The 26,930-nt window shown below is 42.6% G+C and overlaps 1 protein-coding gene across 3 annotated transcripts in view; it reads right to left on the bottom strand.

Annotated features, from left to right (window-relative positions):
• The window catches only part of LOC144721294 (protein MON2 homolog), a 47,777-nt gene extending 26,101 nt beyond the window's left edge, over positions 1 to 21,676 (bottom strand). For 2 of the 3 annotated variants that reach the window (XM_078598800.1, XM_078598799.1), the window contains exons 1-15: positions 21,191 to 21,676; positions 14,794 to 14,857; positions 13,148 to 13,275; positions 11,849 to 11,980; positions 10,921 to 11,050; positions 10,404 to 10,507; positions 9,821 to 9,946; positions 8,549 to 8,746; positions 8,267 to 8,391; positions 6,556 to 6,698; positions 5,942 to 6,098; positions 4,045 to 4,226; positions 3,072 to 3,153; positions 2,750 to 2,931; positions 511 to 623 (exon numbers count right to left, since the gene is read on the bottom strand). In XM_078598800.1, coding sequence (XP_078454926.1) covers positions 511 to 623; positions 2,750 to 2,931; positions 3,072 to 3,153; positions 4,045 to 4,226; positions 5,942 to 6,098; positions 6,556 to 6,698; positions 8,267 to 8,391; positions 8,549 to 8,746; positions 9,821 to 9,946; positions 10,404 to 10,507; positions 10,921 to 11,050; positions 11,849 to 11,980; positions 13,148 to 13,275; positions 14,794 to 14,857; positions 21,191 to 21,298 — 1,974 coding nt within the window. In that variant the 5' untranslated portion in view covers positions 21,299 to 21,676. The remainder of the gene's footprint in view (positions 1 to 510; positions 624 to 2,749; positions 2,932 to 3,071; positions 3,154 to 4,044; positions 4,227 to 5,941; positions 6,099 to 6,555; positions 6,699 to 8,266; positions 8,392 to 8,548; positions 8,747 to 9,820; positions 9,947 to 10,403; positions 10,508 to 10,920; positions 11,051 to 11,848; positions 11,981 to 13,147; positions 13,276 to 14,793; positions 14,858 to 21,190) is intronic. The other variant, XM_078598801.1, reaches the window with a different exon arrangement.
• Positions 21,677 to 26,930: the final 5,254 nt, after the last annotated feature.

The raw sequence follows: 26,930 nt of genomic DNA on the forward strand, positions 1-26,930 counted from the left end.
ATAACTTTGATTAAAAAAACACTTGTGCGCATTTGAATGAATCAATTCAGCGACATCACTAAAGTGATTATGAAGCACCTGACCAAGATAAAAAAAAATGTATGTGTGAGGCAGCCCATGTTAGACTAGTTGGTATGTAACAAATCACCCACTGGCATGATGTGAATTGTCACAATTGCATTCATGAGTCAGCTATTTTGTGAAATTTTTACCATCTCATTCATATTGTTTCTAATTAATATCTGGTTAGAGATTTCTGTTCACTCTATTAGCCTAAACGTAACACGGCCATATTATGAGTATAAAATCCGCATTAATTATAAATAACAGATCCTCACACGCACAAATTGAAGCAGGTATCATAGGCTGAAAAATCTATTAATCTACACGTCATTCCATGCCAACAGCCTAGACACACATCTATATGACACGAGTTATTTGCTTTCTTAATTGCATCTTCCTTGAAGCACGGATTAAGAGCAGGGAAAGTCGATGCAGGGAAAGCCTCACCACAACGGTGCCCTGCACCTGCATGGAGAGAGGCTGTCCCATGGCCACCACCTGCTGGTGAGACTCGCTCGTCGGACTGATGGCCAACACCGACTGGCCCTGGATGGAGTACGCTGTAGGCCGCAACGCCGACGAAAACGCTGCGTCAACATAAAGGCATGGCAGCCGGCCCACGCGACACACCCCCCCCTACAACCCAGCATAAATATACGCTGCCAAGCCTGGTGGTGTTTCATTCAGACGCTGTCTTTCCGACAGACCTGTGTTTCACCTGAGGACGGCTGCTTGCGTTGTGGCCGAAACGTCGCGAGAATTATTTTATTATGTTTTATTTTTATTATTTTATTATTTCGCCTTCTACGTGACTTACCGAAAGAACCAAGAAGATGAATCCCTGCAGTCTCGAAAGCTTTAAATCGAAATTTAAGTGAGAGATTACTCACAATGCATTGTATGTTGAAATTCTTTCGCACCATCGGTAGCCAACCGCGCTAATCGGAGGTACGGAGATACTGTTAAAAGCAACGACTTGCACGAATGCAACACTGTGAAAACTATATGCATAATACAATAGGATTTGTTGCATTAATCAAATGCTAAGTGCAACATGGCAATGCATGAACAAAACGCTAACAATAATATAAAGTAAACTTAAATACCCCGTTGCTACAACTGATAATATAATCACAAAATGCTTCAAACACAATGTGAAGGTCAGTAAATTAGTGGAATATCTCCCTTGATAGATATGCCGTTCAACAGATTTAGCACATACCACTTAGTGTAATAACTCAGAGTAACTTTTCTCAGTTGAATATTTCCAAGAAACTGTACAGGAGCAATGCAGTCACTTAATAATACTAACAATGTTATTATATAGCCATAATATCAACCAAACGAATCATAAGAATAATAAACAGAAAATATCATGTCCTAATACATAATTATGAGTGACATCTTCAGCAAATTCCCAAAGCTAGTTTAGTCTTAGAATAACACTCTCCAAATCTATCCTACAAGGCACCATTGTGGGGACTACAAAGAGGACACCCAAACAAAACCTGGATGTAGAATATAGCAGGCTGGACGAACGTAAACCAAGACCAGTTGATCCGTGAGGCTGACCGCACGAAGAATTGCCAACATAACGACTTCGCCACCATTACACTGGTTGTTAGTATTGATGTTGAACTTCTTTCGCACCGTACATAGCCAACCGCGCTCACTGGTCAAAAGAGACAGACGGATGGATTGGAAACATCGGAATTCCAGAAAATTCCCATCTGATCATGAAAATGCTCTGTTGGGCACACGTGGGAAACAAGCTTCTGTATGCAATCGTGATGAAAGGTGAGAACTGAACAATGTGCCGAACACCAAATTGCATGGAAGGAACGCACAAGTCCCGATCAGCGTGTCGACAGCATGGCCCACGGTGTCCTCAGCAGGCAGCCGTGTGCCAGATAGAAAGTACATTCATCATAACCCTTTATTATGGGCAGCCAAACCGTCAGCACATGGGGATGTGCTTGCTGCGAGTAGCACATTGTATTGCCGCGCCAGTGCCAGTTTCTTTTTACAATGTAACCAAATGGAAAACATATGCTGCAGAGTAGCAAGTTGTATGACCTGTTGCTCATGGTCACTTGATAAGAGCGAATTCCTGCACTATGGGGGTCTGCATTTAACCACCAGTCAGGTCTCCTCCTTTACATGTGCAACAGTTTTATTTATTTATACTAAAGCATTGATACCATGAATTACATTGTGTTTACAAGCATTACTTATTTAACATGTCTTTAGGAAATGCGTAAATCTTATATAACCAGACATATTAGGAGTGGGGAACCTACGGTCTGCGACTTCATCCAAAATGTTTAGTTGCCACATGAGGCCTACCACTTCTAAACCGCCTGCAAATTGTATTATCTATCATTGCAAGCACTTTAGCCACACTAATCAGATACTAGAGGGGCATATTCTCGACCTGGCAAGACACTCATATCACCTCTTCTCTTTCAAGTAGTTTTGAGCACACAGTCAATGCATTCACATAGTTCATCCTCACGCAGTATGCAGAGCTAACAAACAGCCATCCACATTGCCCAGGAGTGGGCCCTCACGGGAGGCTAGAATTTGAAATAAAATGATTCATTGAAACTTGACGATGTGGCAATCAAGTGGTGGCGTGATTAGGATATCGACCGGTGACAGCAAGCGCAACAGAAAAACCCGTCACCTTTGCTGACAGTCGCCGTGACGGTGGTGTTAAGGCCCGTAAGGGCGTAGTGCGGCGGGAGAGAGGCCTTGCACACGGCTGTGATGAAGGCATCGCGTGGCGTCTTCAGGTGCAGCTTGCCGCTCAGTGCAGACATCGCCGTCTCCGCTTTCAGAATGTTTTCCGTGGCCGTCTCGTCCGTACTGCGCACACCGTGATTGTTGCGAGCAGTGAGGATAACCTGCTTGCCAATAAGCTCAGAAATAATAACGCTCTCATCCTGTTGCCACTCATGCCACATGCGTGTTTTTCCATATTTGTCGCAAAGAATTTGAATGAGCACCTTGCATCTAAGAGCAGTGAAAGGGCAGCCAGAAGTCCACACCAAGACGCATTCACCATCTCCTCCCACACGGCTCTGTTTGCTGAGAAGTAAACACAGCACACATCTTACGCTAAGAAATAGCATGAGGTGTTAATCGCCGATGGGCAAACATTGATCAGACGCCATCAACCCTCCCGCACGTAATATTCAACCCGCGCCTCTCATGCGTGCTCTGCCATTTACGGGACCATTTGTATTTTGTGCATACCTTATTAAATTGCAGAATACTTACATTGCATCTCAAGGTCAATCACAATGTTAAAATAACGTAATGTTTTTTGTTTCAAATAAAAACCCATTACAAAACGTATAAGAGAACAATGTTACGTGAAGTCATGTTGAAGTAAATCTGCAATCCAAAATGGCCAGAATTTGCTCACTGGACAAAATGTGCAATGACACCATCGGTTGCAGGCAAATATCATTATGATTATTTGCTTTTGTTATCGGGCCCTTTAATTGACATCTCATCTGAAATGTGTGAAAGGGGACCCCCAGTAGCAGCTGTCCTCCTGTGGGCAAAATGCAACTTCAGCACCTGGCCTGCAAATAGGCATTATATCTGCTATGTGTAATCCCAATTGAGTGATGATGCGTGGCAAGCTTTCTCTGGCCACTCTGGTTACATCCAAATGACGCAAAAGAACATGAGGCAGCCTAAGTTAGAGAGGTGAGTCCAATCATAGCCAAGAATTTGGCAACACCAGTACAAGCCCTTAAGCCTGCATAATCCGAGCGACAAAAGGTTCCAGAAGAAGCTCTCAGCACGTGGAGCGTTTAACGTCAGACATCACGTGGTGCAACTTGAAAACACATGGGAGTCCCATGACCTGTCTTCCTTCATTAGCGGAGGAAGTCGACATGGTTGCTCCACAACAGGGGGGGGGGGGGCAAATAAAATGTGCGCGACCAAGAGGAACGGAAGACCTACGTGATTTGATGGTGTCGCCCTTCGCAGCGCCAGCTACAGCCTTCCCCGCCTTCTCGTCCTCCATCTCGGCCTCGATCATGCTCGTCACCCCCCGCACCAGGTCTAGTAGACAGCTGAAGGCCACCGACATGGAGTATCCATCCGGGATGCTGGGGGCCTCCACCTTATCCAACATCTCCAGGCTGAGGAAAGTGGGGGGGGGGGAACACGAGAATGAGAGCAAATTCTACTGTGTCAAAGCAGACAACTGCACTATCTAATTGGGGGAACAAAACTCAAGCAGCACACAGGAGACTAAATGGCAGCAATAAGGCACAGTAGATAGCACAAACCTGAATAGAATTGTGGACACACTCTCAGCCAGAATGCACAGAATCTCGTCAGCCTAAAGCATAATTTTGCCTGGAAAGTGCATGGATGGGTGACGACCATGCGTGAAAACAAGCGCTATAGGCTGCTGCGGTGCAACGCTTTGGGCAGCAGAGGACAGTACTGTACAAAACGGCCTACCACGTTTATGCTCCCCGACTTCACCAAACCTGCACTGACCACTGTGGTGAAGTTTGTCAAATAATTCCCATGACCCACAGAGTGTGAGGATGCCATCATTGAGCAGTGGATTAATACAGGTCTGTACATATACACGCATACTCTTCCTGCTGTATGCACGATATTTGACAGCGGGAAGCTGAAGATGGTCCGACTGTCAAATTGCTCTTCTGTCAACAGCCAGTGTCAAAACAGCCGTTGCTGTGCACACAAAATTGATTGTGTAACATCGCACTGTGACCAGTGAAACAACCACTTGCACTGTGTATGGAAACATATTCGTAGAACACGTTTTTTACAGATATTGTTCCTGGCATTGTTTACAAGTACATGACTGAAAAGGCAGTTAATTAAGGGGACTGTTATGTGTTGTTGGCTATCCTCCCAAGGAGAACTCTTCATTATGCAAGACTACAAATTTTTCCTTGAGGATTGAACAGAGGAGCAGTGGTGTTGTTTGATTGCGGCTGGAAAACTACTGGAAAATTGCAAAATCATAACACACACGTATAACTGTAATAACTTAATAATTAACAATTATAAAAAAATTTACAAAAACTTAGATCTTTCACCTGTTTCTGTTTTTAAATGCTTAGCCGTGGCTAGCGAGCTACGAGTGACAACTCGGGTTTTCGCGAGACAACGATATTACGATATATCGTACAATAGAACATCCACGATAATGGTTTAATTAAATTTGCTAAATATCGTCATACAAAGATTTACTTTGTTCATTTAACCATCCTGAAATATTTTATTTCCTGACAAAATACAGTAATTCATCATTTAACACGGCAGATGCGTTCCTGAAAAGTGAAAATACAATTAAGTGAAAAAATTGCTCGGCGCGCAGAAACCGCGTTATAACGACCGCTTGCCACGATGTGCGAAGTGTTCCCTCAGAAGAAAACGTGTTAAAGCAAAAACGTACTGTGTGAAAAGGCGCTAAGTGAGAACAATTAATGTTCACAATAAGAATTATTAAGTGATGAAAAATAACAATAACCCATTGAGTGCTATGTAAAACGTTTACTAAAGCAACTGAGAGGACGACGGCTATATGATGTCATCATTTTCTGACAGCATGTGTGTTACGAGTGTTATACAGTTGATTGTAAATTTGCAATGATTAGCAGACACATGGCAGGCATATATTGAGTGAACCGCAGTTGAATTACTAATTTGCAATCATTATCTGTGTTCAAATTGCACCATAGCACAAATACAAGACGATAAAAACGTGAAAGGCCAAATATTTTCGTGATAAGCGTCCTATCGTGAAATTAAATATCGTAGACCATGAAAAATTATATTCCGGAAAACCTAGCGAGGGACACGACACACTCACTAGATGGAGCGGGTGGTGCCCTGCACGGCCACGCTGAGGATGGGGATCCACACGCCGCGGTATTCGAAAGCCGGCTGCGGGGTCACGCCTCCCATGGGGCCCCCGGCGGCCGCTGCTCCCCCCTGGGTGCCTGTCGTGCTCCCAGCCGTCTGGGCAGCTGGAAGGGAACATCACACACAGCAGGATCATCATCAGCACCTCCGATGAGCACGGTTGGCTACGTACGGTGCAAAAGAAGTTCTACAGACATACAAAGCTATTCACACAAGCGCGGTTTCTCTCCGACGCTTACCGCAGCTCATGTTCTCGCGAAATTTAATAGGTTTAATGGAGAACTCGGACGATAAGTTAATTAAGTCGATTGTCAAAAATGTTTAACGTTCATCTTTTCTGTCGTCGATTAATTGGCCCCATTTAAAAATGATGGCCGCTCACATATTGTGCTTCGTGAAGGTGAGAAAACTTCTAATAGCCACACCGAGCTGATGACGCCAATGACATCAGTAGGTCTCACCCATTACCCAAGTTATCCATAGCCGACAGTTGGGTATTCAAAAAGGCAGTGATGTGTGTGTACACGACATGGATTATTTGCGGGGATGACAGCTGCTTACTTGGTGGCCCCACGGATCCCGAGGACGCACCCCCCGAGGTTGAGTTTATAAAGAGCGATTGGATGAAGGAGCCGAGCGCATTGATGATGTCACGGAACACCTTGGTGGAGTGCTCCTTCATATCGTAAGACTGGCAAAAGCACCTACAAGCACAAGTAAATACAAGGCATCAGGCTCTGGTTAGAACACATCGTCAGATGCGAGATTCCTAATTAAAAAAATAATTGTTTTGCAACACAGGATGGTCATCAAAAACATGTGTTGTGCTCATATTGACAACTGTGCTATCGACACAGAAAAATAACTCTCTGAGTTGCATTGCCCTGTTAGGTGCCTCTACATTAACGGGCTGGGGTCTCACTAACATAGCCACCTCTGCTCCCTTAGCCTCGATGTATCGATGGTTCTGGCTGTGTGATGGGCTGGGTGTCTCACTGGCGCGACCACAGTTGCGGTGGTTCTCTTGCGTGGACGCGCTTGCCTCTCACAGCGCAATTGGCAGCGCCGCAGCTTGTGTTACACATAAACATGACATTAACCTGCTAATCCCCCGAATCTCTCTGCCTAATGTCTCCCATCAACAGTGCTAATCTCCCATTAACACTGCTGTTGTGGGCATATGCGGGGGTGATACTCTTATGCGGACGGAAGCTCATTTCATGCTAATCTATCTCCCTAATCTCCCTCTCCCTAATCTCCCCCATTAACACAACTGACGTGCTTGCGTGCGGGGATGGAATTCCTTTCCAGCTCAGACCCCACCTGGTTGCCCTTCGCCACATATATAACGTCTTGTTGTAACAGCTCTCTCGCTGTGTTTCTTCCTGGTTCAGCAGTTCCACTGCTGGATTATTTTTTTCGCCTGAGGACGACCGCTTGTGTTGCAATCGAAACGTCGTGATAAATTATTTTTTATTTTATTTTTCTACCTACGTGACTTTACCGAAAGAACTAAAGAGTATGAATTCCTACAGTCACGAAAGCTTCAAATCAAGAAAAATAACATTCATTTTCATCAGTTTAAATTTTTTAGCATATGGCGAGTACCATAAATACTACAGGGGATGTAAATTTCTGGCTGCACTAGATTTCAACTGGTTTAAAATTGTAAGGTTCTTCAGGACCTAAAACAGGTTTCAGATGATCCATGTACCATTCAAGATTGAACTAATTTATATTTTTACAATTTTTTTTATTTAAAAAACTCAAATCCAAATGCCTATACTCCCCTGTATATCTGAAGTAGGCAGCCAGCATTCACTAATTGAAGCAGCTCAACCATGACAATAAATACTAATTATAATGGAGATAAACAAGTAATTATGCGATTGGATTCAAGGGAACTGCTACATAAGTGTTTCGTAAAAATGCTAGAACAAATTAGCAGCAAAAACAAAGCTGCGATAATAAAGTTAAGAAAAACAAATGGGTAATAATCATAATAAATCATATCGATCTCGAAGAGAATTGTAATTTTCAGTAATTAGCAACAATAAAATAGCAAGCACCTTCTAACACAGCGACAGCAGACTAGGGGGCGATGTGACTAGGCACCACATCCGGCCAACTTTGTTTCCCTCGTGCTTGTGTTTTCCCACTGCACCAGGCCATCATTTCAGGCTTATGTCGGCCTCAGGGAGGCCCGGGACTGGTTCAGTTAAATCACCACTGACGTTTGCCACACACTCGCACACACAAACTCTCCACCCACCTGAGCAGCCTGGGCTGAACGCACAGGCGGTGCAGGGACTCCCCGGCCAACGCGCGCAGCCAGGCCGGCTTGTCCCCGTCCAGAAACTTGACGAGCAGCGACAGGAAGATCTCGCACTCCGTCACCTGTCGGGAAATCCCCACCGCGGTTGGTGCAACGCGTGCTTTTTATAAATGCCGTAATTTATACACTTGTGACAAGGTGCTGTGGACATCTGCTTATAATCCTATCCGGCAAATTGAAAACACGAGGAGCATCGCCGTGGCATGGTGGCACTCTCACCAGAAGGCTGTAGAAGTGCTTGATGAGGATGGAGACGACGCGCAGCAGCCTCATGCAGATGGGGAAGTAGGGCTTTTCGCTGGGCCCGGGCGAGGACGACGATGATCCCGAAGTGTGGCGGAACTTGATGTTGGGTGAGAAGAGCTTGATGACCAGGGGGCACACGCGCTCCTTCAGCAGGAAGGCAAACTCCATGTGCTGCAATGAGGAAGAGCCACACGCCAAAAACCAGCACGGATGGTGAGCAAGGGGCTTGAGTTTCATCATCACCATTTGATATCGTGCCTCACAGAAGTATAAATCAAGTCCAGAACAACCAATGGAATTAGGAAGCCCAATTGAACAGAGCACTGGACATAGGCAGTGACACACCTGAACTTGAAAGACCAACAAGTTTCTAAGGCAAAGAATAACATTGCAAATACTGGGCTGTATAATAAACAAGCACATAGAACAACTCATGTATAGTGATATCATTGTATGCTGAAGATATATAGAGTATTTTACAAAGTTTAAACATGTGAGTTTTTTAACCTGCCCTTAAAACGAAATACATTTTCATAGGTTATTATGTGAGCAGGGAGGAGATCACAGCCATGATACCCAGGCATGGAAGATGTGTCAAGCAACTGCCATCTCCACTCAATATCAACTGGCAGGCTTTGTCCCAGTCTTAAAGAAGGTTGCAACCCAAAAAAACAAATAGCTGTTGCCTTAGTTTAACACAAAGGCTTTCACGACCAATGTTATCCATAACAGAGGTTTTTTGGATTAGATCGTGTAAATTTGTGTCGTTAAATCCGCCACCACCCGACACAGCCACCAATTAAGTAAGGTTTGTCACTAAAACAAAACATGCTAATTCGTTACGAGTTCAACACACCGGTGTGTTGGAGAGTAAACCCACAACATTTACAATTGTTGTCTTGAACATAGCTGTGTGTGCTGGGCTGAGACTCTAAATTGAAATTTAATAAATGAAAACAAATATTGTTAGATTACGGTGATGTCACTACAGTGATAAAGATTCAACAATAATAATACACTTGACTATCTTTAAATTAGATTTTCTCACCAATGAAGCTTCCAAACTCATGTAATTTATACTGCATCGTCCTTTAAGCTATGCCGACCAGATATTGCCATTGCAGGTTCACTTACCACTCAGGCATAGATAGCTGAGGCTCAGTCCACAAAAGCTCCTTAAATTAAACATTTCTTTCATCCCAACTCCACTCTCTAACCACAGCCTTACACTCCAGGCCGACTTACCTGGAGAAACACCTGTGGAAAGGTATTGAGGACAGACTCGAGGAGCTCAAGGCCAAACGTCCTGGTCATCTCAGTCATGCCCACCAGCCAAAATGGTGCATCCGCATTCACTAGCTGGCACAGGTCCTGGCACGCGCAGACAATTCCCATTATCTACATCAACACATTTAGAGAGCAGCAGCAAAGCAGCCACTGGCACGTACAAACAACAGAAAACAATAACTCAAGTCACAATACAATCTTACGAGGTTACATTGCTGCCAATGTGCTTATTTCACTCCAGCATGAAATACGTAACGGCGTTTTCAGACTCTTTGCGTAAAGGTCAACTGAAATGAAGCAGTGCTGCTGATATACCAGGAAGTAATCTTGCATGCATAATGAAGGCAGCATATCTGAATGTAAAAATGAGCCGATAAATCAGTCTAGCGTAAAAATAAATGAGGCATCCTTGCATTAAACAATATAAATTACACTCCGTCCAAGAGACCAATGCTTACTGTTCTTGTTTAGCGATAATAGTTTACCCTATGCCCGAATGTCACGCAATGTACGTCAAAGGCACGCGCAAATTATTCTGTACCTGGAACAGCAGGTAAGCATCCTTGGCACATGGTTTAAGAGAGGTAGGCGGTTTTCTCGTATTGTTTCCAACAATATGACTGGATGCATCAATAGTCACCAAACCTGAAAAAGGAGTTGATAAAATGTTAAAAAGAGAACGCCAGTGATCCCACCACAACTGTCACCCACACATCTCGGCCCCTCCTCTTGGCTCCCCCTCATCCCCGACCCCCTCCCTTCTGATCTAGTGATAACATTCTTCAAGAAAATCATTATTAGCATGTGCCACCATCAGTGGTACCAACAAGAAATGTTTTAGCCAATGGCTACAAAGTCGGGAAGAGCAGTGCGATCTTAGGCTTCTAAGTACCACAGCCCATGAAAAACGGCTGCACACCACTTCCGCCCTGTTCTCTTTAAGAACCGCACCTTCGATTAGCACGATTGGCTACTTCCGTCTCGAAGTTCAACATACATATGTACATACAAATGAGACAGCAGAGCACAAATAAGCGAGAAGCTCGCCGGTTTTCTACCTGCACCGAGCTGGTCCTCAGCAACCATTCTCTCGAAGACCACCGTGACCACCTGCCGCACGGTAGCAGCAGCTGTGTTGTTGGTGATGTTGTCCTTGGTGAAGTGCAGCCTGAAGCAGAGCACGATGGCCTGCACACAGGAAGCGCAGTTGCAGGCGTTTACAGCAAACCAAAAACCACCGAATCAGACAGATTCCAAAAAGCATTGTGATATAGATACATTAAGCCATGAAACCAATGTGTTTCTTCTGAAGACAAAACTTTAGGGATGACTGATTTTCTGACAAAAGATATTTGTCAAACACATTCCATATACATTTTTCATGTACAATATTATTCTGTGCAGCATTGAATTATTGTGATTTATTGTTTGGATTTTAAAATACAATTACTTATTACACGAAGATACAAAAAAAAAAGCTAAAATTAAGCTGATCTCTCTGTCCCGGGCTGTTCAACATGAGTTTTGAAGTTTCGTGAATGACAAGCGACTTCAAGGTGCATGTTGAATAGAACAGTACAGCAGGTGTACAGTGTAGAGATGTCACCAACATTCCACGGATTAAAGGTGTGTGCTTAAAGGGCACTTTGAAGTCTTTTTATAGTTAATAATAGTTTAAATTCATAAAGCGCCCTTAAACAATCATTCTCAGAGCACTATGCATGGAAAGACGAAAATAGTTAAACATCAACCAAGGAAAAAAGAAGTGAGAAAGAGAGAAAGCCATTTTAAACAGATATACGATTTTAACAAAAGTTCAAACCTGTGTCGGGCAGCAGGGCATACAGCCTGGGTATGGTTTCAATAAGATAAAAGAAACAAATATTTTTGGGTTGCATCTTCAATTGTACGTTGATGCTGGCTTCCAAACAAACAAGGCAGTGTAAATTAACTGGCATCTCTTTGATTAGGAATGGCATCTCCCACCTTAGCCAGAGATTCGTCATGCACGACCGTGTTGGACGTGAGCAGCACCAGGACGGTCTGCAGCAGTTTGAGTTCTTCGAGCCCATTCTCCATCAGCTGCCACAGCGTGTTGATGAGATTCACAGCTGCCACCTGCACAGATTGTAAACAGTGCGCAAAACAAGCAGCAAAGCTGTGGACAAGCAATTGCAATTCCACTTTATACAATTAATTTCAAAAGGTTACGTGGCAAAATTAGGTCAGCTTTTGTGCAGAATGTTCACGATGAATCTCAGTGCCATGTCTGAAAAACAAAGACAAATGTCCCTCATATAATCTGCATAGGCTTTTGGGAAAAGTGCTGCTAGTGCGCACCTATTAAAGTTACCATGGCACACGATAGGGTGGTGTTCGGCCACATATCTCTCCCCAGTGTTGATGTTTATACACTGCACCAGGTACACAATTAAGAGTGAATCGACCGATGGGTGGCACAGGACCGGTTCATACATCACTCGCCACTGATGTTATCTGTGGCAAGAAATCAAACTCAGGTCACAGGGTTCATAGTGCAGTGTGCGAACCACTGTACTGCCGCTCACCACAATATATACACACACACAACACGTATACACCAAAGAGACGCACTCATATTCAACCTATATATCAGAGTGTGTACAAACATACATACATAAATTAATAAATCAGGGAATGTCACGATATAGTCAGACAATTGCAAAATGCGAGTCAAGCTACTCAGATATATAAATCCCCTGCAAATATATACATGAATTACAAATAGTATGCTACATGTAAATGTCAATCAGCAGCTCCATGAGGGCCTCCCCACACCTGACAGGTTGTAGGGTGGTTTTTTTACCATATTTCAACACGCTGGTCAAGGCACGGGGCGTAGATATGGGAGCATAGAAATACATCACAATAATGGCTTTAGTTATGCTGCCCATAACGTTTGATGAACAGAAAACACATTCCTGCGGAGGGAGCTGGTAGGAACGTTGGGTTGCTCGGTCAATGGCCAGGGTCAACGGCGGCGTGGTGTATTCCGTAAATATGCCCGACCGTGAGGGCGGGCACAAGCCGGCGTGAGGAGGTTAAACGTTGAGTTTTATAAGGGCACCACGGGGTGACCAGCCCCTCCCCACCCAGCCCCTCCCCTCCCACCCCCCACCCAGCCCCACCCTCCCCAACCAGCCCCTCCCTCCCCACCCAGCCCCTCCCTGCACGACGGACGGACACAATAATCCCCTGTGGGCTGGTGTAACCAGGAGGTTCCTACCAGTGTATGGGACCTCCTACCTCAGACACGACATCATGTGAGAGGAGTCTCTGGATCGAGGTCAGGCAGAGCAGTGCAATCTTGGGCTCCTTGGTGCCACAGCCCATGAGAAGTGGCTGCACCACTTCCGCACTGTTCTCTTTAAGAACTGCATTCACAAACCAAGGGCAAGAATGTACACACAGATGTCATCTCGGTCATCTCAGTCAGTCGACCCGTGGCACCTGGGTCTACCCCGTGACCTCCTGCCAGCGGGCGTTCGACACTTCACGTGGCCTCAAGGTGCACATGGCCTGGCACAAGCGTCGTGGTGACGTCACCGCCACTTAGTGGCGAATGGCGGTTGTTGTTGTTGTTGCAGTGTAAAGAAACAAAGCTTTAATCCGACTGCAACACTGTGAATGCTAATGAACAAGTAAATTACTAAAATAGTAAACCAAAATCTGAATGCAGCACAGCTGGTATAATGATCAATATAATTATAACCCTTTTCCAATCCACTACTGGATGATGACCTGCACCATGTTGGTCATCGGGGTTATTTGTACGTTGAACTTCTTTTTCACCGTACGTAGCCAAACGTGCTAATCAGAGGTGCGGGGGGAAAGACAACGACACTGCACCAGGTACAACTGTTTGGTAAAAGTGGGAGAGAGTTAGGGGCTGGACCAATTCAGTTATCACTTGCCTCTGATGTCAGCCCACGATTGTAAATAAAATAAACTCAGTGTCGCCAAGTTTATAGTGCAGTGCGCAAAACCACTGCAGGTGGAGGACTTGCATTTTTCAAAAGGCATTCACCGCACTTCTGTGAGCCAGCCAGATAGGTCTTAAGAAGTGGGGGGTATCCACGCATTTTTCTCCAGCACAGGAAATGCACTAATCGGGTATCTATTATAAACACTCATTTAATGACGGACGTCTCCCCAGCCATACAAATTTGAGCCTGGTACCACAGGGTTGGCATGTATAATGTGAAATCTCCCACTGCAATCAGGATAATGCTCACAAAACCATGCTATCACTGAGATAAATGCACAATACAGTAACTGAATTGTGCATTCAAACATTTCAAACAGTATGTCTGGTAGCCTGCACAACAGAATGCTCAATAGTTACATAGCGTGTTTTTTTTAATTTGCACCAATAACTGTTAAACGTGCTAAATGTAGCACAACAAATATTTGCTAAGTATAATATCTGTATCACAATTATGGACACAAAACAGCTGTTGAGAATAACAGTAAATTTATGTTAATAAAAAAGCAATATTAAGATGTCAATTTTCCGAATTGTTTAAAATGCCAAGAATGATCAAATAAAATTGCAATGAAGTAATCAAACTAACAAGTAACATTTACTTTAGATTAGATGGCAATTACAGTCATTTAGTCAAGAGCAGAAATATCATTACTATCATTATAACCTCATTAAAACTCTGATTTATAGGATAACAAAATGGTCTAATTCCCCATTTGTGATTCAAATTATGAAACTAAAATACGAAGATAAAACATTAAACAAACATGATTAATCTTGATTTTTTAAAATAAAAATTCGAATAAAAACCGAACCAATTCGTTAGGAGTGCAGTGCACAATTACTTTATTGTAAACCAAACCTTAAAAAATGCTACACTAAAATTCATATTTGAAAAATACTTTACCTTTAAGGATGTCTTTATTCTTTCCAGCAATGGTTTTAATTTTCACAATCCCAGATTCTGCAGCCTAAAGAAAATTTAATGTTATTATTCACACAAATACGCTTCAATAACAAACATTTTCACTAAAATATGTTAAACCTAAAATGATTTACTTTTTTAAAAAGGCATTATAAACGTTATATAAAGCAACCAAAATTACCGGTCACTCATAGACGTTAATTTCACAAGGACCGCCAAATATCATATTGTATTTTGGGCTTTATGACAAACAGCATTGTCAGTGAGCTCTACCATTAGCCAGACCCCATGTGTGTCCTCTGACCTTGTTAACCTAAGCGACAATGGCTAATGTGACCAAACTTATTTATTCATGTAGGAGGCTGGCTTCAAAATGCAATGACGCAGTCAGGCTGATTTCAATTGCAAATAGGTCTTGCTAAGCAATAAATAATGTAAACGGTTGATTTCCACTTCAACAAAAGTGACAGTGAACACAATTAAAGGCAAAAATGAGGACATCGAATGCACTCTATAACTCTGGTAAAGGTTGATTACAAACGTGAGCAAAAGATGTACCCAAGGGCTTGCTTTCCAAATCAATAATGGGATGGTGTTTTCCCAGCCTCCATTACTTTCCTTTATTTCAAACATAATTACTCAGCAACACAATTTAAGTTCCGAACCTGCAAAATGACCTTCATCACCGTGAAAATTGCAATTAAGGTTTTCAGACTGATTGACTTGCATACCGTGAATCAATAGCAACTTTCAAGGAAACCCATTTGGCAGGACGTCTTAGTTTTTGTTTAACATGGTTCCAGAATCGACATGCAAAATCTAATTTAAACAATCACTTTAAAACATCTGACGATGAATGGGTGTTACTTATTAAAACACAATTACAATGTGGATGTACATATATATTGCACGGGGACCTCAACAGACAAGAGTAGCCTAGCAAATCAGTGTTGATCAAATGGCCAATTATGAAATGAAGATAACACATGATGACTTAAAGCTTTCGTGACTTCAGGAATTCATACTATTTGGGTCTTTCGGTAAAGTCACGTAGATAGAAAAAAAATAACGACGTTTCGATCGCAACACAAGCAATCGTCTTCAGAATCCATTTGTAAATAGTTACTAAACATGCCAGCCAAGGCTTGGCTAATTTGTAAACAGCAAAAACGAAATTTCATATGCTCTCCGGTATAAAGTCATTACTGTATCTAGAAACTCCTGATACACTGAAAGAGTAATATTTATATCCTTACACCTAATTTATTTGAGGAGCCAAGTCAAAAGTTATTAGTTCAACAACCTCAATAAAGTGGTAAATAATATTACTCTAACATTATTTGCTAAATAAAAGGAACGTGAGAACAACATGAATGATTAAATCAGACATTAAACTTTACAATACTTATTCAATCAAAAGTGTACTTATTTTCCGAGTTGGGATAAGAAATGAAATCCAAAACACACAGAACAAAACAAGAAAGCTTACGACTCTACCACAGCCTTCCCTGCAACTTTCCTTCCTATTATATTCCAAGAATCCAGTTGTAAATAGTTACTAAACATGCCAGCCAAGCCCATTGTAGTTGGCTGGCCTTTGAAAATTTGAAATCAGACTACTGAGTTCAGCATAAATCTGTGTATGGGCTATGCAGAGGCATCAATTCCACTTCCCAACAGCAAGACAGAAGGTATATCTTTGGGAGTATTGCAGCTCGCAGCATTTTTTACAACTAAACATCTAATACAATCAGCAACAGGCTATCAATTTCAACCAAGGCCAATTAGAGCCAATGTCAACAAAAATTATTGCACTCAACTCCCTAACAGCAAACAACCAATTACAGAACAAAATGCGCAAAGCTTGGAAAATTATGTTCATGCTTCACAGGCTGCAAACATCAGTTCTCCCCCTCTGATTATTATACATCTGAATGTTACATTTCTTGCATAATTCGGTGCTGCCACTTAAATCGTCGAGTAAGCAGCAATGCACCGAGGCAACAAGACACACAATGGTAATGTTACGTAAGGTGGCGTTTTTTTAGACAGGCCAACACGCAGGGGGGCCTTATTTTGCAGTCCCCATAGATATGGCTGGGAGTGTGTACTTGTCCAGTGCCAATCACTCAGTGCATTTGTTGTACACCCCAAGCAGCTTGAAAGCATGTGATCAGCCTGGCGCTGGTTTACCATTAAGTGGCACTCGCCTGCTGCTTTGTCAGGAGACAGGGAGTGAGTAAATGTCATGAATTGGTGAATATAAGAAGCTCAAGACTCAAAGTGGCATCTATGCACTTGGATTTGATCTACTCCAAAGTAATAAGTATTACAATATTCTAGAAAGGATTATTGAAAAATACATACTGTGTGGTTTGTATGCTTGCCAATTTATTGAGCTGGACTGCCGTTTCTACTACAGTCGTTCAAATTGACCCACCCACAGGTATTCAACAATTTGTTTACATTTCCACACATTACTGTCCACATCTGTGTTTTCTGGACTGTCAAAACAAATAACCGATGTGCACATCAGACCTGTTAACAGCCAAGCTGGGCTATCTTGCCAACACCTTGTTGAGACAACATACAAACATACCCCAATAGTTTCTTGATGTTGGCTGGGTCTGCAAAGGGCGTTTCCAGCATTAGACTTTGAATAAAAACACACGGGCCTTGCTCCGCACACATTAATTCGAACATTGACAGTAATACTAGGAACACTCAGCTAGATGGCTTGCCCACTCTTACATAAAACAATGAGCTAACCCAACTCTAAGAAGTCTATCAAAGACATCATCGTATTTGATTAACCTTTGCTGAATACCTTTGGATTAATATGCAACACTTAACATGGGAAGCACACGTGTTAGCGTGGACATTCTAACATGCTACCAATAGGAATACTTAACAGGAAGATATGGCAATGAAGACCTAAAGCGTTATAATGATTGTGCTATCACTGCAAGTCTAAGGCTTTTCCCACTATCATTTATTAAGCTTGTATGTTAAAGATACAAATTAACATGTGGAGTCCAGTGTTCAATAGATGATGTATTGTGTGACTTATGAAAGTTACTTTTTTGTATCTTTAGTCTTTTTTTGTCGAAGATCTCATCATGTGTTGGCAAATATAAATGTAACTACAGTACATACAAAAGGCTTACAAAAGGGTTCATACTGTCGTGTAAAATGATTCCATTTATAAACATTTACATTGAATATGTGAGGCCATCTAAACCCCATGCAATTCACTAGATGGGGACATTTGTGAACATGAACACCATAACAAAGATTTCCATGGTTTTCCAAGTCAGCATGCCATTTGCACCAGCTTGCATAACTATTTTCTAAAATAGCAAACATGTTCTCCATTTACTCCAAGAGCACACACGTTCTATTTCTGCATAAATGTTTAGACACAAATAGAAAATAAAATTCAGCCACACCCATGAAATATCAAAACTTAATGCTTAATATCCCTCCAACTCGGTATGTAATCTGAAAACACGAGTTTTAAAGATGTATACTTAATTCAAATCGCAACACATTCACTACATTTCCAAAATAAAATGAGCGTTAACATTAAAAAAAACAGGTAAGTGGGTATATTACTAAATCCATTAACATAAGTGCCATCTGCATAATATGTACATATTTCATACGAGGTTGAGTACTCCTCTCAACAAGCTTAAAGCTGGTAGTGGCAACACAATTCAACGTAACGTATAAATAAGCTCGGACAGGCACAGCAACAGAGGCATCGTTAGTGTAAAGTGATCAAGTCCCCTTGGTCTCGGCGTTGCCAAAACATTAGCCTGGGGTCTACCCTCACGATACATGTCTCTTCTCTTGCTTACTCATGTTTTAAAGCTTGATGGATGAGCAACAGGTGAACTGTGGTTGCCTCTTTATAACAGATGCTTTTACCAATGTAAGGGGAAGCAGACATCTAATGCCTTATTCGCATGCAAACCAAGCAGAGCTTATCCCACATTAAATGTGTTTAACTACATCTTTAGAAACAATAAAATAACATTTGGATACTAAGCAGGCCAATGAATTGTAACAATATCCACTAAGTATCAAAAATGCACTTTTGTCTATTTAATTATGCATTAAACCACAAATATTACTCAAAGTGAAAAGCACACGTGATGCTAAACTCAATGTTTATTTGCGTAAATGTTTTACTGCACTACAAGTCACAAAACAACGTGTACATTATGTAATCCCATAACTGCCACAACATTAAATACTTTCACCGAAGCCTTCTCTCCAACAAGACATTAAATGTCCATGTTCGGTACTGTATGAATGAGAACAAACTAACTTACCAGTCAAAATGTTTTCATGTACATGCTGTTCCAATAGGTATTTATCTCAATCATGTTGCCAGTCACTATCCAAGTACACAACAGCAGTACCAAATACAAAGTTACACAAATTAAATTTCGTATCAGCACTAGAAGTGCACAAAGGCAGCAGGCAGCTTTTATTTATACTTTTTTATGTATAGTTGGTCAGTATTTCTGGTAAACATACTTAAAACACTGGGTCTACTCATATGTAGACCAAAGAAAACAGCCTCTCTCTGATTGAAACCAACGTGCAGTCCACGTGCTCACTTCTCTCCAATGTCAATAACATTATATCGGTAAATAGCTGTCCTTGGTGGACATGTTAAGCTGTCTTCTCTGGTGCATTCTTTTTATCCAATTATTTTCTCACGTACCTTATTCAACAAGGTGCCACTCCATTGTAATTATACTTTTTTTGCAAGCATAAAACGTTTAAAGGGGGTGTCCCCCTTTTAAAAGTTGACAGCTCTAAGCCAATGCTTGAATTGTACACTATCATGGTCATTCAAGACAATCCATTGTCAGCCATGATCTATTCACTACTCGGTGGTCTCATTAGGCCGCTGTCATAACTCAAGAGTCCCATATGATGCAACAATACATCTATCTCCTGCAAATTATTGGATTCAACCGCTCCAACTGTGCCGTGGACTTCCTCTTGAGCATGTTCCCTCCCCATTGCATGCGCCTCCGTCTCGACCATCGGCCACCATCCCGACGTGTCCTGCCCAAGCCCACTTTAAAATTAAAGAGCTAAACGGCAGTCAAGTGCTGTTGTCCAGGTGTGTAAACTTTCGCGTCAAAATGCATGACGTGAGATGTACAAAATTAATCAACATATATTTTCAACAGTCGATTCAATGCGCCTTAATGGAATGACAACAGAAAATACTTTGAAATGCATTAAATGTCATTTCATAAGGCGACTATAAATGGCAGAAAATCTCAAAATGATGCACAGGACAGGGAGGGCATAATCGGCACTGGAAAAAGAACAACGTAATGATGGGTATGGAGATAGTGAATTGAGGAAGCAGGGAGTTTTGTGCAGAAAGGATGCGGATCAAGGTATAAGACGGGGAGAAGGGTGGCCCGTGTGTGTATTAGAGTTAAGTATTGAGCAAAAACATGAGCACAAGGACTTAACACACAAATTAATATCACGACCTAAAATATTATGGGCGTGGTGGTGCACGCCTGCCAAGCCAGGGTTTTGGAGGCAAAGGTTGGTGAATCATGAAGATGAATTTTGTTGAATGTAAAGATCTCAAACACGTTGGGGCTGCGAGATGGGCAGCACACACGGCGGCAGTGCAGGAAGTCAAGTTCGTCTGTGCGGACATTTGAATATATTGCTCTTACGCACTCTCCGATATCCACTCAAGAAGAATAACGCTCACGAAAACGAACTGATGTATCACACCAGTATCATCTTGAAAAACAACTTGAAGATTCAACTGACCACAACACGTTACATTAATACAATAGCGGCTGCGAAAGTCAATAACCGGAGGAGACATTTGAGGTTTTGTAAAACTCCCAAAGCCACTTAGTGGCTGCGAGGCGGCCATGACATGGCAACAAGAGAGTTCGTGAACCCATTCGTGCGGATCTTATACAGAATGCGTTTGACTTTTTTTCCGGGTACTCCAGTTTCCTCGCATGTGCTAAGCAACACGGCTCCTTATACTGTACATATATAACAGGTGATGTATGCTATTGCTGGGCTATGTTGTCAGCGAAGGGCAGTACAGCAACATCAATTGTTGATCGATAGTGTGCTCCAACGCGCAATGACATGCGAGATATAAAGTACCGCATGGGAAGACAAACCCAGGACACGCACGACGCCGGGTGTCACTCATCCATCAGTGTGGGTTGACAAATATGGGGCTTTACCTGTTGTACAAATGTCAACACCGCACATGGCCTCCACAACCATCCTCATCAACCGACATGGTCAATCCACTGCTGGATGAAGGCCCTCCGCAACCCATCGCCATCCCCCCCAACCTTACCTCTTTCACGGGGGGATATTTCTTCTTGCAGTCCATAGACAGCGCCCGCAGATCGCTCTGCATGTGCTCGATCAATTTCTTGACGGCTTCTGGAGACGTGGTCGCCATCCTCGCTGCCAAAGCCGCTCGAGCAGTAGCCGCGAGCAAAGTCCAAGGCGAACCCGGTCGAGTTAAAGGCCCCGCGGAAGAGGCGGGCGACCGGCGGTAAAAGGAGGAGGGTGCGGGGTGGTCCCTCGCGTCTTTTGCCGCGGGCCGTAGAGGCAAGCCCGTAGGCTTTCCCAGCGCGGCTAGGCCTCGATCGGGCCGCTAAAAAACGCGGTCCCTGGCGGCGTGGGGCCGCTGGACGCGGACACGCGGTGTCATGAGAGCACGGCGGAGTGCGGCTCGGGGTTTGGTTTCGTTTTTTTCCCCTCCGAGGAGGGAGTGGAGGCGCGGAGAGGTGGCCGGAGCTGACGGGGCGCGTTGCTGACGCGGCACCGCGCTTCCGCAAACACACCGGAGCGCGCGTGCGCCTTGCCAGCTCGGAGGGTTTTCCTCCAGATCTGAAGGAGAAACCCTCTGGCTTGACAAGCCCGATTGTTATGCTTGTTAATTACTCATATTCTTGGTTATTTCGGTAAAGTCACGTAGAAGGGAAATAATAAAATTAAAATAAATACATTCTCACGTCGTTTCGACTGCAACACAAGCAATGCCGGTCGAGATATAAAGTACCGCATGGTGTGAAATCCACAGCAAGACAATTTTCTTGCTGTGGATTTCACACCTGATGATGATTGCTTGTGTTGCAGTCGAAACGTCGTGAGAATTGTATTGTTTTATATTTTTATTATTTTATTATTTCCCTTCTACGTGACTTTACCGAAAGAACCAAGAATATGAATCGTTGCAGTCGCGAAAGCTTTAAATCAAAATACGAATTACTCCTTACTCCTTGATCTCCCTGTATTGTCCGGATTATAAGATGGGGACACCTGAAGAGAAAAAAAACAAGACAAAAGCGTGCTCGCTTGCTTTTATGAGCGTTTGAATCCGGTGATATGATTCCATAGCTGTCAACCCATACGGTCTACTCCGTCTTCTTGCAACAGGGAAATTGAGGTTTTTTTAGTTTTCATGTCCATACGGCGCACAGCCGTTTCAATACGGGCAAAAAAGTATATTTGTTGGTGTTTCTCCCTTGTGATGGGACTTTGTAAGATGAACGTTGAGATTCATAAGGGTACGGGGTGACCGATAAGGTCTGAATTGGTCTGCAATAAGGTAGGGCACTGACAAGGAGTTGACGGATATGTGATTATGAACGCGCTGCTTTAAAATTGGGGAGATGATCAGAATGAGAATCTTTATTTAGACTGCAGAAGGAATACGAAGAGCTATGAAGCTCTTTCCCCCCCCCCCCCCACCATAGATGTTCAGTGTGGGGCTGGTCAGCCAGTTACAACAGCAAACAATACAAAAAAAACAATAGGAGTAGAACATTGAGAAATTGGTAAGAAGGTCACTAAATATCAGAGGTGTGGACTCGAGTCATGTGACTTGGACTCGAGTCAGACTCGAGTCATGAATTTGATGACTTGCGACTCGACTTGGACTTGCATAACAATGACTTTGTCCCACCTCTGCTAAATATAAATACATATTTGATCTTTTAAACTAAAAAGTTAGATTTATGAAGATTTGGCAAGGCAGTAAAAACAACAAAAACAGTCCCAGACCACACCAATATAACGCACGGTTGTCCCTCAACAATTCTGATGGGACATCAAAATAAATGTATATTGATCTGTAAAACACTCGAGCTGTTTGATGAATACAACGTGTACTCAAAGATCGAAACGAGGACATTATTGATGGCGGTTTTCCCCCATGTTCTTTTTTTGCTGTGTATTAACTATTTACAAGAAAGAACAATGTAAATAATCAAAAACTTATTTTCAAAGGATATAATAATAATGCGTAAAATTGCAAAACATGAAAAGGAAGCAGAAGGCTGTTTGTTGTTACGGGGTCACCAATCGACACAAAGTCACGATCACGTCCCAGGATCCTGTCTTTGGTAAATCAAGAACGATTCATAATTTCAAGGAAAACATTAAAACGTGGCACAAGGCTTCTTCTTGAAAGGTCAACACTCAACCGCAACATGAAGTCTAACTTATTCAATTTGATTTAAAAAAATAGGTTATATTTATAATATACAACAGTATAGAAAGGCACAACAAGGCAACTGTTACAGTCAACATTCAGCCAACCAGGAAACTGTCTACTTTCCATCATACCGTATTACTTGTAAACCTATCTGCTGTATCTGCTGCACCTATCCACGATGTTTGTAAAGGGGCCGTGTCGTCCAGGCCTGTGGTCCAGCACTGTGGAGGTGGGGGTTGGTGGGTCACACTCAGATCTTGTGAAACTCCCTTCCCCGTGAGTGTCGAGGTACCATCATACCCTGGCTCGCCAGGAGGAGGCAGCACAGCAAGTAGACCAATCGTCATCTGTTTCCATCTGTGTGGGGATTGTGTTGCCCCCCTCGTACGCATGTGTGGGTTGTCTCTGGTTTCTTCAAGCATGTGTAAACGTTCATTATTAGCTGAAAACGATTTAAAATAAAAACCTAATTCAGGTTTTCCTGGATACATGTGCAAATTATATATTGACGTCCCCCACCCCCCTCCCCTCTATTCCTAAGAAGAGATGTCTTCTGGAAGATTAATCTAAAGAGCTGGTAGTGACTTCTGTCCACTGTGGTGGTAATGTATGTACATGTTATGGTGAACTTTTTTTGCATTGTATGTAGCTAGCCGCACTAATAAGAGGTGCGGGGGTAGAACAAACGAAACACAAAGCGCAGTTATAAAAAATTGAGTTTTCAATCCAGATTTAAAAGTGCATAGCTCCAGTGGCTTCCAAATATCGGAAGAGCATTCCAGACGGCCGCAGAAGGGCATCTGAAAGCGCAGGATTGCGACTTACTTCCTCAAAATTATTCTGAACGACGAGATGATGTATTCTTCGGATTATAAGATGTACCCCAAATCCTCTGCTTTAAAATACAGGGGGGGGGGGGGGAATTGGGACTTATAACTCGGGAAATACAGAACACGTGGAAACACACAACAGATGTCTTTCCAGACCCATTCACCTCCTGTCACTTGTATATACAGTATCCTCCATCCATAATACAGGGGCGTTTTTTGGTCGCGAAAGCCTGTGTTAAACTATGGTATCCTGTTCATTATTGCAATAGATAACCGAATGATATACGATTTTTAAGCCAGCCAACTACATAGGCAACCTAGATTTAAAGGGTTTTTTGGTATTACGATTGACCACATACTCGATATCCTGAGCATATTTATAACCCATCTGATGATTCCTCCAGTATGAATACATATTCTGATTCTATCAATCGTAATGGACTCTTCGTTACAATTAACGGGTCATCTGCTTTTAAATCAAACTACCATTCTACGCACCTGATGTAGTCTCTTTAATTCCTCATATTAATCATTATCAACAGCAACATTATCCAAAAGCCATGTTTGAATATTAAGTGCACCTGTGCTCAGAATGTGGCTGGGTCAATCCGGTGGTTGATAGATATATGGTCATGGTCGAGCAAACTTAGCCATCACCAAGGTCCATGGATTAGACCTGGGAAAAGATGTCCAAGCAGAGGGGGAATTTAATGTCCTATCACGGTTGCCCTTTGGTGCAGAAAAGTATTACATTCGGAGTTTTCTCTGGAGCCCAGCAAATATTTTTTTAGATTCTGAAAAGCATTACATTAGGAGTTTTCCCTGGAGCCCAGCATATATTTTTTTAGATTCTGACCTATTCTGCACCACCTAGAAAGGAGGAAAAATGTGTCCAAAATTCCATACTCAATTGATGATTCGTTGGGGCTCCAATCCTTTGTTTGAAATTTCGAGCAAACACAGAAATTTCCGTATAAAGTATTCCTATAACCAAGATCAATGTCATCATAGCCAAACCACCTCAACAATGCGTTATATTCTACAATTTTTGACGATTCTGGCCAGAATTTATGGGAGCCAGCATACTCTACAATGTTTGAGTACACGTATTCTATTCATCAAAAAGCTCGAGTGTATGACACATCTCAGTTTACCCATAGCACTAGTGTCTATTCCAGTGGCGGCTCCTGCAAAATCTCTCAGGGGGGGCAAATGTCTGGATGATTGATAAGGATAAGGTCCACCCATGCAATGGATAAATTAACAGCTTAAGCATGTAAAGGCAACTTCACTTCTTTAATATTAATGAAAAATAAAGTGACTCTTACAATACATCTTGTTTGTTTCTATACTCACTATTAAAACAAACCACTCAAGTTTCTTTTATTAAAGATTCCACTAGGTGGCGACAAATTATATTGTTGGATGAAACGTGCTTACGTATGATGACGTAAGCACGTATGAAGACGCAAGCACGTTAGGGCGAGCCCTCCCGGAAGCCATAGAGAATGCATTGCAGCGCCCCCGTTCGAAAAAAAACATCTTTGAATGTAAGTCTATGGGACCACTCGGGGCGATTCTCAGCTGGAGGGAAATCGCCCAAAAAGAGGCGGTACTCCACAGAACGTAGCATGACGCTGATTGGACTATATCCAGAGGCACAGTGACGGCTAGCGTGACTGTGGTTGAATGACATTGGTGGTGCGTCGCCCAATCGCCCTAATGAAGAAACCGCCCCTGGTCTATTCTGTAATCTGCCAGCCAGCCTCAAACACTTCATGGCCTCAAAGTGCACCTAGCCTAGCACAAATGCAGTGGCGTCACCACCACTTCGTGACAATTGGCAGTTTTGTATAAACATACACATTTATATACATGTGTATGCAGAGAGTTTGTGGCATATTAGGACATTGCACTAGAAACATCAGGGTACCAATGGCTCACATCAGAGACCATTATCTGAACCAGTCCTGCGCCTCCCGTAGATTGACTCCGCATTAAATGAGTACCTGGTGCGATGTGTAGATATCGTCAGTTCTGGGGATAACAATGACGGTCCGTCGTGGTGCTACGCGCACCACCCCCTCGTGTTTCCATGCTGGCCTTAATGGACTCTTAACAACACTTGCACCAAGTCCATATGGCTAAACGGGGATGTTTGTACAGTATACAAATCGAGCATGACCTCACACAATCTCGCCTACACACCCACAGCCCAGCTGTCCACATGCAAAGTCGTGGGCGTATGTGTGCAGTGTTTCTTTACCAGAGTATTTATGCAATTGTTCAGTTTGTAAAGTTATTTTTGAATAGTGGGCAGACCATTAAGCTACGTCAATTTTGAAGTGTTGTATTTATTATTTCAGCAATAAACATTTAGTTTCTTTAGAATTCAAGAGTATTGTTTTAAACCATCAAAATGTAACAGCATTTAGGCCATTAACATTTGCGGATTAATCAAACGTCAACCATGTAAAGGGAGAATGCTCTGTAGAAAATTATAATGAATTAGAGATTTATTGTTTTGCCAAAGGGCTCTACATTTAATAGTCCAGCAGTTCGACATTATAGCCCTGCACCGAGGCACAAAGGTTAGTGTTGAAAGTTATTGCTCTCTTAGCACTACATTGGCTCATGCCAAGGGTAAATGAGTTACCTTTATTAAACTTCCATGTTTGGAAGCCTACATAATTCAAGAAGCATGTCTGCTGAACGCAATACGTATATGAAAGTAGACATTGAAGCGCTATTGCAGATGT

Source organism: Lampetra planeri, chromosome 11 (assembly GCF_965212315.1).
Source record: "Lampetra planeri chromosome 11, kcLamPlan1.2.h2, whole genome shotgun sequence".
In the NCBI taxonomy this organism is placed as follows: domain Eukaryota; kingdom Metazoa; phylum Chordata; class Hyperoartia; order Petromyzontiformes; family Petromyzontidae; genus Lampetra; species Lampetra planeri.